Source organism: Lepidochelys kempii, chromosome 17 (genome assembly GCF_965140285.1).
Source record: "Lepidochelys kempii isolate rLepKem1 chromosome 17, rLepKem1.hap1, whole genome shotgun sequence".
Classification (NCBI taxonomy): domain Eukaryota; kingdom Metazoa; phylum Chordata; order Testudines; family Cheloniidae; genus Lepidochelys; species Lepidochelys kempii.
Genome location: NC_136396.1, coordinates 347,078 through 361,320, shown reverse-complemented (window position 1 = coordinate 361,320; position 14,243 = coordinate 347,078). Strand labels below are relative to the sequence as shown.

General features: G+C 42.2%; 1 protein-coding gene across 1 annotated transcript in view; it reads left to right on the top strand.

Moving 5' to 3' along the window:
* PITPNA (phosphatidylinositol transfer protein alpha) overlaps positions 1-14,243 on the top strand; it is a 47,411-nt gene that overhangs the window by 21,380 nt on the left and 11,788 nt on the right. The window contains exons 5-7 of the mRNA XM_073315828.2: positions 5,545-5,552; positions 10,528-10,602; positions 11,036-11,119. Of these exons, the coding sequence (XP_073171929.1) occupies positions 5,545-5,552; positions 10,528-10,602; positions 11,036-11,119 (167 nt within the window). The remainder of the gene's footprint in view (positions 1-5,544; positions 5,553-10,527; positions 10,603-11,035; positions 11,120-14,243) is intronic.

The following is a 14,243-nucleotide window of genomic DNA, read 5'->3' as shown; positions in this document are numbered from 1 at the left end:
TCTGCATTGAATTTCCTTGTTTTGTAAATGAGGGTTAGAAAAAAAGGGATAGAGAAGGGAAAAAACAAAACATTAAAGAAATCTAATTTCAATATGTGATAAACTGCATGTATTGATGTTGTGTTTGCAAGGCTACATTCAAACTAGGGCTGTCAAGCAATTAAAAAAATTGATTATGATTAGTTGTACTGTTAAATAATAGAATACCATTTATTTAAATATTTTTGGGTGTTCTCTACATTTTCAAATATATTGATTTCAATTACAACACAATACAAAATGTACAGTGCTCACTTTATATTTTTGATTACAAGTATTTGCACTGTTAAAAAAAAAAGTATTTTTCAATTCACCTAATACAAGTACTGTAGTGCAATCTCTTTATCATGAAAGTTGAACTTATAAATGTAGAAATATGTACAAAAAATACTGCACTCAAAAACAAAACAATCTAAAATTTTAGAGTCTGCAAGTCCATTCAGTCCTACCTCTTGTTCAGCCAATCGCTCAGACAGACAAGTTTGTTTACATTTACGAGAGATACTGCTGCCTGCTTCTTATTTACAATGTCACCTGAAAGTGAGAATAGGCATTCTCATGGCACAGTTGTAGCTGGCATCACAAGATATTTATGTGCCATAAGATTCATATGTCCCTTCGTGCTTCAACCACTATTCCAGGGGACATGTGTCCATGCGGATGAATGGTTCTGCTCGATAACAATCCAAAGCAGTGCGGAAACAACACATGTTCATTTTCATTATCTGAGTCAGATGCCACTAGCAGAAGGTTGATTTTCTTTTTTGGTGGTTCGGGTTCTGTAGTTTCCACATCGGAGTGTTGCTCTTTTAAGACTTCCGAAAGCAAGCTCCACCCCTCATCCCTCTCAGATTTTGGAAGGCACTTCAGATTCTTAAACTTTTGGTTGAGTGCTGTAGCTATCTTTAGAAATCTCACATTGGTACCTTCTTTGTGTTTTGTTAAATCTGTCCTTAAAATGAACAACATGTGCTGGGTCATCATCCGAGACTGCTATAACATGAAATATGTGGCAGAATGCAGATAAAACAGAGCAGGGGACACACAATTCTCCCCCAAGGAGTTCGGTCACAAATTTAATTAACGCATTATTTTTTAACGAGTATCGGAAGCGTGTCCTCTGGAATGGTGGCTGAAGCATGAAGGGGCATATGAATGTTTAGCATATCTGGCACGTAAATACCTTCCAATGCCAGCTACAAAAATGCCATGCAAATGCCTATTCTCACTTTCTGATGACATTGTAAATAAGAAGAGGGCAGCAGCATCGCCTGTAAATGTCTTCAAACTTGTTTGTCTTAGTTATTGGCTGAACAAGAAGTAGGACTGAGCGGACTTGTAGGCTCTGAAGTTTTACATTGTTTTGTTTTTGAGTGCAGTTATGTAACCAAAAAAAAATCTACATTTGTAAGTTGCACTTTCACTGCAAAGAGATTGTACTACAGTACTTGGATGAGGTGAATTGAAAAATACTATTTCTTTATAGTTTTTACAGTGCAAATATTTGTAATCAAATAATATACGGTTTGATTTCAATTACAACACACTATACTATATATATAAAAAATAAATGTAGAAAAACATCCAAAATATTTAATAAATCCAAAATACTTAATAAATTTCAGTTGGTATTCTATTTAACAGTGTGATTAAAACTGTGATTAATAGCGATTTTTTTTAATCACTATTAATTTTGTTGAGTTAACTGCGATTAATCGACAGCCCAAATTCAAACAAATAGAGCTTTGGATATATAGCGACACTAATGTGTAGGATATGGAGCTTGTTGACGTTATTTCACATACTTGAGAATGCCAAAACACATGAAGTGAGTATTGAAATGGTCACAAATTAAAGAAAACTTACTTCACGTGTCTGTTTTGTTGGACATTCAAATCCAGTGGGCATCTGTCAAAGTGGTAATGCAGAAGCATCCAGTCAGCTTTTTCAAGCTTAACAAAGCCTCATTGAGTATGTCTACACTGCAGTTACACACCAGTGGCTGGCCCATGTGAGTCAACACCCTTTCCCCATTGTGGGGACCCAGAGCCTGGGCTTCAGCCCAAGTCAGCTGACATGGGCCAGCTCCAAGCATTTAACTGCAGTGTAGACATACTGAGGCTTCCCTAGCTGGTACTAGATACTATGGTGATTGGGCCACTTTCTACATTCATACATATAGAAAGCAAATTTAAAGGGACACTGTCATGTTAAAAATATTTTTTCTAAAAAGTCTTAACTGTATTACTAATAAAAGTTTGAGATACTCAAAAACTTATTTAAAATGTATCTTTCACATTTTATGCTATTTACTTTTTTGCCTTTCACTCAGTTTGGACAATGAATGGGGATTGGTTTCACTTTCTGGTTCTGTACTAACAGTGCTGAAGTATTTGGGTTTCAAACATTGCAAGGAATGTCTTAAGTCCAAACAGCTGTTTCATTTACTCTTTTAAATCATGGAAACATTTCTATTAGATTTTCACCTCCACTTAAATAAAACTTAGCATTGGGCCTAAACTTCCTGGCACTGACCTTTTTTAAAATTTGAAAACAAAGCCATTGTTGAGTTAACAAAACAAGAAAGCACCTGAACTATTTCCCCTTCCGTCCCATCAGTACTCTGATTCTCAAAGCATGTCATACAGTTTTACTGGACTGTCCAAAACCTTTTCACCTGTGTGCTGAGAGCAAATAAAAACTTCAATCTTAAAGGGAAAACTTTCAGATTCTTTGAAACTGAAAATGGTGGTATACAATGAAAACTTTCTCAACTATCAGTTATGCCAATACAATATGGGTTTGAAATTGCATTGTTGAGGGGGCTGGAGCAGAAGGCAGCTGCATACTCCCAGTGCGGGGGCTGATAGAAAAGTCTGTTTCAGTAATATGCCAGGCCTGACTTAAATCAAGATATGCAGTTCTAAGGCTTCTGATTAGTTGGCTTGGTAGTAACAGGGCAGTAGGAAAGAGAACTAGTTTGTGTCTGGTATGATGGCTTATTTTATTAACACTTCATCTCAGGAAAGATCAAGTACTTAGGTCACAAGTGAACTGACATAATGGCCTCCTGTATCTCTGCATGTGTACACAGCATAACATGCTAAACGGTTTAGTTCAGGCTGATATGACTGACCAGCTTCTCAGTCAAACTGGAACTGGAGTAGCAAGGGGTTGACGGTTAGGACTGAAGTGAATTCAGTTGTATGTAAAAGTTAATGGAACTCCTGCCCATACTATGCCTGTCTCAAGTTGGTGTTAGTTAATTACTTTCACAAGCATTAAGTTCGCTTACAAAGCTTTACCAAAGACAGAGCCTGTATAAGTTTAGGTAAAACAATATTTTTAGTCATAACTACTGTTGCAATAATAAGGAAGTATTCAAAAGTTTGCCTGTAATTCTGTCCCCTTTTGCATATGCATTGTGATCACACTCAGTATTTTTTACAAAACTGCTGCCTTGTTCAGTGTGTATTATGGGCAGTATCTGAAGCTCTTGTCTCTTTGCCACTTCTTCATTTACTACAGAAGTTGGAAGTGTCTAGAGAAAGAAGCAAGGAACTTCAGAAAGAGAGTCTTGTGGTTAAGGCTCTGAACTGACACTCGGAACAACTGGGTTCTAGCCTTGGTTCTTCCAGCATCACAGAGCAAGTCTGTGGATGTCTTGTTGCCAAAAATTTTCAGGAGTGTCAGCTAATTGTGTATTCATTTTCTGGGGGTCAGTTTGAGACACCTACAGCCCAGCTTCCAGAAGTACTCAAGACTTGCAACTCCAGCTGAAGTCAATGGGAGCTGTAGGTCCCTCAGAACCTCTGAAAATTCAGGCACTTCCTGTTTCAAGTTGGGCATCCAAATTTAATGGAAATGTTTTTAAAAACTGGGTTTGTCCCCGGTGTGTAAAATGGAGATGCTGCTTCCCTCCTTCAGAGGAGTTATGAAGATCAATTCATTAATATTTGAGAGACACTCTGGTATTATGGTGATGGGGGCCAAAGAAAAGCCCGTTGACAAAGTGCTAAAAGCAGGTGTTGTGGAAAGCTGGGAAAGCTCCCATTTCTAATTCTGCAGGCTCTATGAGGTATTTGATTTGAAACCTGCCATTGTTCCAGGACTGAATATTGCCCATTTGTGCATGAGAGGAAGTGTAATTTTGGAGGAAAGAATTAAATATTTTTGAGGTAGGCTGAAGTTAAAAAAAAAAAAAAAAAAAAAAAAACCACAAAAGTACAATGGCAGTTTGCAGCAGGTCTCAATCTGTAACTTACTGTTTACAACACTTATCACTGAGATATCTGAACATTATCCAGACCTGCTCAGAGATTTAGAATAGTCCAAATTCTAGCAGAGCAGAGGAGTATGGTAGGATAAAGAAGGATGGTCTTGTGAATAAGACACTGGACTGGGATTTGAGAGCTGGGTGCAATTCCTAGCCCTGTCATAGATTTAATCTGTGTGCCTCCTTCCCTAACTGAACAGTGGGGATAATATTTCCCTCACAAGAGTGTTGTGGCATTAAATGTGTTGATGTGAGGTGCTTGGGGACTATGGTGACGAATGCCATAGAAAATCTTTTAAATAAATACATGCAATTTATGACATGAATGTCACCATATGATCTGTGCGTGTGTGAGCAGATATAACACACATGCAGCTATAATAATTGTAAATGTCTATATATGTTAAATATGGAAACTTACTGGTTAGACCAGTATACCTACTATAATAATACCCAGGCTTGTGTATTAGACACTCCTCAAACCTCTTATGTCCTTATTGTCCCTTTAATTTAAAAAAAAAAAAAGTATTGATTTGACTAAATGGTCTCCTTGGTGGACACCTTGTGAATCACATTTTAGTGTCAGATTTTACAGCCTTGTTCTAACTTAGTGGAAATCATTATTTTATAATGGAAATACTGACAGACTCTGAGGGCACAAGATAGAATGGTCTATGGCTGTTACAAGATCTTTAGTTGATTTTTCTCTGAATAATTGAGCTTTGCTATCCAAGGAGTCTGATTACCACAAGCAGGAGAGATGCAGAGGGCAAAGAGTCCAGTTACCACATGCAGGAGTGATGAGGTCTGCATTGGCTTAAAATCTAGCATTCTTTCAGTTGCAACTGGAGAGAGGCTTATCTGCAAGGTGAAGAATGATTGTTAAAATGCAGTCAGCTGATCAAACTTCTTCCATTTTCTCATCCAGCTGGATGAAATCCAGGAGCTAACAGTAGCAGCACATAATTAGTAGTGGTCTGGGTTTCACCATGTGTGAGAATTTATAGAGGGTTTCAAGTGGGGTGGAGCAAGTTTATTTTTGACAGACTATAGACACTGACAGGGAAAATGGATGTCTTCCTTCAATGAAACTGGCAGCTGCCTGGGAGCACTGTCCAGAATTGTCCCCTTGTGGCTGATATTGGGTGGAGGTGGTTGCAACTGTTAACTTTTCTTTTTCATTAACGTAATGTATCTCTTTCTTTTCATGTGTTGGTTTCTTGGAGCAGTTATTACAGTAAGTATTGCTTTTACCAGTGATCTGTGGTGCTTGGAAGTGTGTGTAAATCTGTCTGGTACAAGGCACTGTGTCTCTGTGTAGGGAAGTCGCTGACCTGAGCTAGTGGAGTTGCTACTTTCTCAGTCATCCAGTTACATGGATGAGGAACTGGGTCTCAACATCTCTTCACAGTCTGATATATTAAATGGCACAGATGATTCTTTATTTACTGCAATGGCATTTGACTGTACATGTTTCAGAACAAACCATTATGGCAGATAGGTGGAGCAAACATAGAGCAAGTCTATCCAGTCCTGCTGCCTTTGGGCAACGTGATCCCATGAGTAACCTGCCCTCTAAATTCCTTAACTCCTTTTATTTACCAAATGCTTCACTAGTCTTGATTCATCCCACACCACCCACCAAGGATGTATAGTGGCTCTTCTTTTCCTGTCATATCAGTCATTGCTTGAAACTGATGTCTCTTGCTCATTAGGGAGGAGAAATTCAAGTAGCTGTGGTGAAAGCTCTGCACACTGTACTGTCTGGTTTCAGTGCTTACCTGAACACTAAGGGCATGGCTACACTTGCAAATGTAGAGCGCTTTGAGTTAAACCAATCTTTGTAAAGCGCAGTAGGGAAAGCGATGCAGTCTGTCCATACTGACAGCTGCGAGCGCACTGGTGTGTCCACATTTGCGGCACTTGCAGCGGCATTGGGAGCAGTGCATTGTGGGCAGCTATTCCGCAGAGCACCTTTTCCCATTCTGGCGCTGTGGCTTGTGGGAAGGGGGCGGGATGTGTGGGGCATTCTGGGTCCTGTCCCAATACCCCGTGATGCATCGGTTAGGATCCCAGCAATCCCTCTGCTTCCATCCACAATTGGTGCCATCTTTCAACATTTTTTGTACTGCGCGCTCTGTCTTCCCTTTTGGTCTGCAGGAATGGAGCCCGAACTGTTGAGGAATGTGCTGATGAATCTCGCCAGCACATCATGTTTGGCACTTGAGTTACTCCTTAAGATCCAAAGTGATGGTGAGGACTCCGACGATGATATCAACTTGGGTAATGCATATGACATGAGATTGCTTGTGGCATTCACAGACATGCTCACCACCACGGAACAGAGCTTTTGGGCTTGGGAAACAAGCGGTGAGTGGTGGGATCACATTGTCATGCAAGTCCGGGATGATGAGCAGTGGCTGCAGAACTTTTGGATGAGAAAAGCCACTTTCATGGGACTGTGTGAGGAGCTCGCCCCCACCCTGCGGCGCAAGGACATGATGAGAGCTGTCCTGACTGTGGAGAAGCGGGTGACTATTGCAATCTGGAAGCTGGCAAATCCAGACAGCTACCGATCGGTCGCTAACCAGTTTGGACTGGGGAAGTCGGGCGTTGGAATCGTGTTGATATAAGTTTGCAGGGCCATTAATCGCATCCTGCTCAGAAGAACTGTGACTCTTGGTAATGTGCATGACATTGTGGATGGCTTTGCACAAATGGGTTTCCCTAACAGCGGAGGGGCGATAGATGAGACGCATATTCCAGTTCTGGCACCAGCCCACCTAGCCTCCAAGTAAGTTAAATGGAAGGGCTATTTCTCTGTGGTTCTCCAGGTGCTTGTGGATCACCGTGGGTGTTTCATTGACATTAACGCAGGCTGGCCAGGAAAGGTGCATGACGCACGCATCTTTCGGAACACTGGCCTGTTCAGGAAGCTGCAAGCCGGGACTCTTTTCCCAGACCAGAAGATCACCGTAGGGGAAATCGAAATGCCCATTGTGATCCTTGGAGACCCCGCTTACCCTTTAATGCCATGGCTCATGAAACCCTACTCAGGGAGCCTTGACAGCAGCGAGAAGCAGTTCAACAACAGGCTGAGCTGGTGCAGAATGACTGTGGAGTGTGCTTTCGGACGTTTAAACGGCTGCTGGCACTCTCTGTATGGGAAGCTGGACCTGGCCGATGAAGCATCCCCGCGGTTATATCCGCGTGCTATACCCTCCATAACATTTGTGAAGGGAAGGGTTGAACGATTCACTCAGGCATGGAACTTGGAGGTTCAACACCTGGAGACTGAATTTGAACAGCCAGAGAGCAGGGCTACTAGAGGGGCCTAGCGCGGGACTGCAAGGATTAGGGATGCCTTGAGGGAGCAATTTGAGGCTGAAAGCCACCAGTAATGTCGGGTGTCGTGGATGGGAGTGAAGTGCAGTGGTTCCAATGTTAGTAGGAATCTGTGTTTGCTACATATGATACACTGACTTGCAGTGCCTGTTTCCTTCCTGGGCTAAGGTATCTTTTACGTTATGCAATAATAAAGAATGTTTTCAAAGCAAAAAAATGCATTTATTGAAAAGAAAATGCATTTATTGAAAAGAGAAACAACTGCGTGGGAAACAGAAAGGGCAAGGGGCTGGGGTGGGGAACGGTACAATCACAAGTTTGCGTATGTCCTGTTATCATACTCAGCCTTCCTGTCTGGAGTGCTGTGCAATGAGTGCTATACTGCATGGTGATGGGAGTTGAGCACAGTGGATAAGGGTCTTAGTTTTCAGGGCTGGGTGGTGAAGCTACAGGTGTTGGAGGCAGCTGGTGGCAGTAAGAACCTGGATGTTAGGGAAAGTGGGTTGGAGGTGACATGGGGGCACAAGGGAAAGAGTTTTGCGACAAGGGCTGCAGGGCGGTGTGGACGTGGTAGTGCTCCGCCTGCATGGCTATCCGCGCCTGGATCGAGTCCGCTTAGCGCTCCATGATACTTATCAACCGCTCTGTGTTTTTGGTGCCAGCGATCTGCATTCTGTTGGTGGACCCTCCTTTCACTCTCCTGCCACTCCTGCACTTTTTGATTTTCATTAAGGGAGTGTTGCATGACTTCATGCAGCATGTCCTCTTCGGTTCTATGTGGCCTCTTCCTGATTCTTTGCAGCCTCTTGGCCGGTGATAACACAGATGCTGAGATCTCAAGGTTGCATCTGTAAAGGCAAAATGTAACACTTAACAGAGGCAGCATTGTTCACACCAGAGAGAGCAATGATTCTCCTGTACTTAAGAAGGACAAACACAGTCTACACAATAGCATAATTTGCCCGTCCCAAAGCAAGCGCACATAACCCCTGGGAGCCCCAAAATGGTGAGTAAGCACAGGGTCAAGGGGGACTGATTCTTTCATGGTTGTACTGTCCTCTGGGTTTCTGTGCCTTAGGGAGAGCCAACAGCTGCAGGGGGGCCCCTATGCTGAACAGTGTCCCTACATCTTCCCCAGGAGTTTGTCCTGGAAGATATCTCACTGCTGAGGGTGATCTGGGAAGCAAGGGAGGGTCTTCTACTACAATGCGGCTTCTGCCCTAGCCCATATGCAGCTTGCCTGTGTGTAGCAATGGTCCCCCCGCCCCTCACGGCACAGTGGCCTGACTGGGATAAGGACCACAGTGGCTCTCCCACAAAACCTGCACAAGCGCATTGCCAGAGTTCTGGATGAGACCTTTGAAGAGATCACTGAGGCGGATTACCGCAGTGTGAGAGAGCATCTAGGCATGCATGCAGCCCTAACTCTTCTCACCCCAAAAACCCGCACCGAATAACTTCCTTCCCAAAATAAAAGCCGTTTACCAGGAGCCTCCTATGGTGTTTGTCCTTCCCTAAGCACTGGCTGCTGTGACTGGCTACCTTCCTCCTGGCTTGAGAACAGCTCCTGGCTGCATGCATCTAGGGATGCCAGCGTGTCTTCCTCCTCCTCAGCACCCTCACTCCCGCATTGCTCCTCCTATCGTGTTGGACCGTGCTCTGAAGTGTCCACGATGGTACTCGGAGTGGAGGTGGGGTCGCCCCCAAGTATCGCGTCCAGCTCTTTGTGAAAACGGCAGGTCGCAGGGGCAGCACCGGAGCAGCTATTTGCCTCTGGGCTTTGCGGTAGGCGTTCCACAGCTACTTCGCTTTAACCCTGCACTGCACTGCATCCCGGTCATGGCCACTTTTCATCATGTCCATTGATATCTGCCTGAAGGTATCGTAATTCCTATGGCTGGAGCGCAGCTGGGACTGGACAGCTTCCTCCCCCCTGAACACTGAAGTCCAGCACCTCGCCATTGCTCCATACTGGGGATCACCTGGCGCATGGAGGCATGGTCACCTGCAAAGATTCACTGAGAGCACTCCACGCCTGGCTGAACAAACAGGAAGGGGATTTTCAAAATTCCCAGAGAATTTAAAGGGCGGGTCTGATGGTTGGTCACCTGAGGGCAGGACAGTAGAGTTCAAAGTGATGACCAGAGTGGCTAGAACAGGCATTGTGGGACACTTCTGGAGGCCGATCAGAGCGCATTAACAGACAGGGAGTCCCTCCAATGTGGGCGCACCAAATGTTATTCCACTCGCTGAGGTGGAGTACCAGGAGCTCTGTAGCCGTGGAGTCAGAGCGCTCTATGTGCCTTGCCAGTGTCGACAAGTCATGAGTTAGAGTGCACTGAGCTGCTTTAATTTTGCTCTAACTTGCAAGTGTAGCCATGCCCTAAGGTGCATGTTTCCAAGGACAGTTTGAATCCAGTTCTGGATCCACATTTTGTCTTTTAAAAGCCAACTTCTGCCCTATTTCTTCCACATCTGTCATCTAATCAAAGCTGTATTTGGCAGTCTGGTTTACTTCTGTTAAACAGGCTTCCTCCCTTGGGTCTTCATTCCTTTCTTTAAAAAAATAAAACATCCTGTAAATGAAATAGGTAACAAACTCCAATGCTCTGGGTATCAGACTTATTAAGTGTCTTGTATGGACAACTTATGCTTTGACCTAATCTTATACCTGGCCACCAGTCATGGGTACTTTCAGAAATGTACATGCAAATAGAAATCTGAAATCACATTGTCACTACATTCAAACCTTGGTCCCAGGTCTGGGAGTAACTCATAACTTTGCTGCTATATATCAGTCAATCAGCAATAAGATCATGTTAGTCTCTTGGATCCCAACAGGTAACCAAAATTTTTCTTTATGGCAGAATGAGTACATGAAAGATGACTTTCTGATCAAAATTGAAACCTGGCACAAACCGGACCTTGGAATGCAGGAGAATGTAAGTGCTTTCAGTGAGGAACTTTGTGACATTAAGTGGCTAGATCTGTTGCTTGTCCTGTTTTTGAATTCAGTATTGTTATTCTCTTCACATTTCTGGGATTAACATACCTCATGTCAGGCTAGCAAGGAGACTATGCCCCTTATGATTAGACTCCCTTTTGCCTGCTCTGGGTGGGAATGGATGCTTATTAAAACTGTACTCCTGTAGCTCTTGTGCAGAAATTGGTTGGGTTTTGCAGCTTCACTTCTGAATTACCTTTTTCTTTAGCTGATTTTATGTTTCAACATTAACTGGTGAAGCCCTCAACTCTGACCCCCTGCTAATGGGTGCTTGATGCTCAGATCTTTATCTCTGTTCTCCATTCTAATTTGGCATGGGGATGATGTGTAGATGGTTTGAAATAAAAATCTGGCTCCCACTTCTACTGCAGGTTCATAAACTAGAGCCAGATGTATGGAAGAATGTAGAAGCAATTTATATAGACATTGCAGATCGGAACCAAGTGCTCTCCAAGGTATGCTGGTGGGTAAAGCATTTCATGTGATGGCATTAGTATTACAAAAGGAAGATTGATGCAAACCTCATTTCTGAAAATTAGCATGACCCTGCAGATAGTCAGACAAGAAGTGAGGAGGGAAGGAGAGAGTTTTTTTAATGGGGGCGTGACTGTGGTCGCTGGAGGGGCTACACTGAGAATGCTTCATCAGGGCAAACTGAAAAGCATAGGGCAGATGATCCCCAAAACTGGTGGTTTATTTTATAAATAGATTTCATCAAGCAGCTTCTGTAACACCTTAATGGTTACCAAGAAGCAAAAACACAGTTCCCTTTAATCAATCCAGGCTTTGGCTCCCACCCAGACAGCCTAGTCTGATATAGTGAAAACCTTATTCACCATATGTAAAGCTCAACCAATCCCGTGAGATCGGACACATTACCCACCAAGTCAATGAATACTTCAGATCTTACCCAAATGCATGCTTAAAGCCAATCCTTATTAACTAAATCTAAGATTTATTTAAAAAGAAAAGAAAGAGTTACTGTGGTTAAAAGATCATTATATATACGACGATGAATCATGTTCTTATGTCAGTTTCATAGCAGAGATGGTGAGGCTGCTGATTTGTAAAAGTCCTTCTAGAATCTGTTCAATAGGTTATAGCCCAGTAGGCAGTCCGTGTGCATAGTTTTGTTCAAATTCTTCCATGAGAATTGCAGGGCTAATCCAGAATAGACCTGGAGACCTCAGTCTTGTGATTTAGACTTTCCCTGACAAAGTTTTAAGCAGATCTGAGATAGTAAGGATCAGACTCGAAAGTTTCTTTATAGCTGAAAGAAAAGGAGTACTAGTGGCACCTTAGAGACTAACCAATTTCACGAAAGCTTATGCTCAAATAACTTGTTTCAGAGTAACAGCCGTGTTAGTCTATCTTTGCAAAAAGAAAAGGAGTACTTGTGGCACCTTAGAGACTAACCAATGTATTTGAGCATGAGCTTTCGTGAGCTACAGCTCACTTCATCGGATGCATACCGTGGAAACTGCAGAAGACATTATATACACACAGAGACACATATATACACATTACATACACACATGGTCTCTGTGTGTATATAATGTCTTCTGCAGTTTCCACGGTATGCATCCGATGAAGTGAGCTGTAGCTCACGAAAGCTCATGCTCAAATAAATTGGTTAGTCTCTAAGGTGCCACAGGTACTCCTTTTCTTTTTTCAAATAACTTGGTTAGTCACTAAGGTGTCACTAGTACTCCTTTTCTTTTTGCAAATACAGACTAACACGGCTGCTACTCTGAAACCTGTCTCTATAGCTGAAGTTCAGCTGATAACCTCTTGGCAGCAAATAATCACAGAGGGCATTCCATGGATCAAGAATAAGTAATGTACATTGTTGCTTTGAAGTAAATCTGTGTTTCCTAAGCACACATCAATAACTACTTGTATTTATTAGCATAAGGCAATTAACTGTTCAAACAGTTCATAGGTAGCTTACTACAAACTTTAAAGAGAAATAAAGACAATGATATTATTACACCACAAGTTCTAACTACATGTTAGTATCTCCTTTTGATCTCTGAATCAATAGAATATAGTAATGAAATATCATAGATTGGAACAGAAGTTTAGCGTCTATAAGCTAATTAGATCACATTGTTAAACTTCTAACAAGATATAGGTATCAGAGTAACAGCCGTGTTAGTCTGTATTCGCAAAAAGAAAAGGAGTACTTGTGGCACCTTAGAGACTAACCAATTTATTTGAGCATAAGCTTTCGTGAGCTATAGCTCACTTCATCGGATGCATACTGTGGAAAATACAGAAGATGTTTTTATACACACAGAGCATGAAAAAATGGGTGTTTATCACTACAAAAGGTGTCTCCCCCCCCCCCCCACTGGTAATAGCTTATCTAAAGTGATCACTCTCCTTACAATGTGTATGATAATCAAGGTGGGCCATTTCCAGCACAAATCCAGGGTTTAACAAGAACGTCTGAGGAAGGGGGGAGGAATAAACAAGGGGAAATAGGTTACTTTTTATAAAGAATCAACCATTCCCAGTCTCTATTCAAGCCTAAGTTAATTGTATCCAATTTGCAAATTAATTCCAATTCAGCAGTCTCTCGTTGGAGTCTGTTTTCGAAGTTTTTTTGTTGAAGGATAGTCACTTTGAGATCAGAAATCGAGTGACCAGAGAGATTGAAGTGTTCTCAGTCTGGTTTATGAACGTTATAATTCTTGACATCTGATTTGTGTCCATTTATTCTTTTACGTAGAGACTGTCCAGTTTGCCCAATGTACATGGCAGAGGGGCATTGCTGGCACATGATGGCATATATCACATTGGTAGATGTGCAGGTGAACGATTGTAAGGAGAGTGATCACTTTAGATAAGCTATTACCAACAGGAGAGTGGGTTTTGTGCGGGAGGGGGGAGAAAACCTGGATTTGTGTTGGAAATGGCCCACCTTGATTATCATACACATTGTAAGGAGAGTGATCACTTTAGAAATAGTTTTACTTTGTGTAATGACTCAACAAGGACTAGCCCTGTTTACCATTTCAATACTCTTCTAATACATCCTTGTGGGTTGTTTTCAGGTCACACAGCCTGCTGGTTGTTTAACTCTTACTGGCTCAGCGTGGCAGAGGGCTAAAGGAAACTGTAGAGAACAGTAGAGTCCTTTATGGACAATTTTGATGTAACTCTTAATTTTGTATCCAGTGCTTAGATACTACAAAGGTGGGCTTGGTAGAAATGCCTAGTTAAGTGTTGTTCATCTGTATATAGCATTGTAGTTGGCCATAGTACTTTGCTTAGCAAGGACTGACATTGTCCTTGTCTTGAAGAGCTTGGATTTCAAAGCAGCACAAAATAGACAATGGAGAAGAGGACAGGCGAGACCGGAAGAAATTCACAAAATAAGGTTATGGAGTTGGGTGGCTAGTGCTATATGCCTCACATTAACTTTTTTCCAGTATCTTTACCTTTTAAAGGGAATTAAGTTGCTTTTGTTTCAGTATAACACATGCAATAGTCTGAAATGGACACACTATTCAGATCTTTAGGGCCTTTAAATTACAGTAATAAGTAAATTCCATCTCAGGTTCTTGCACCAAA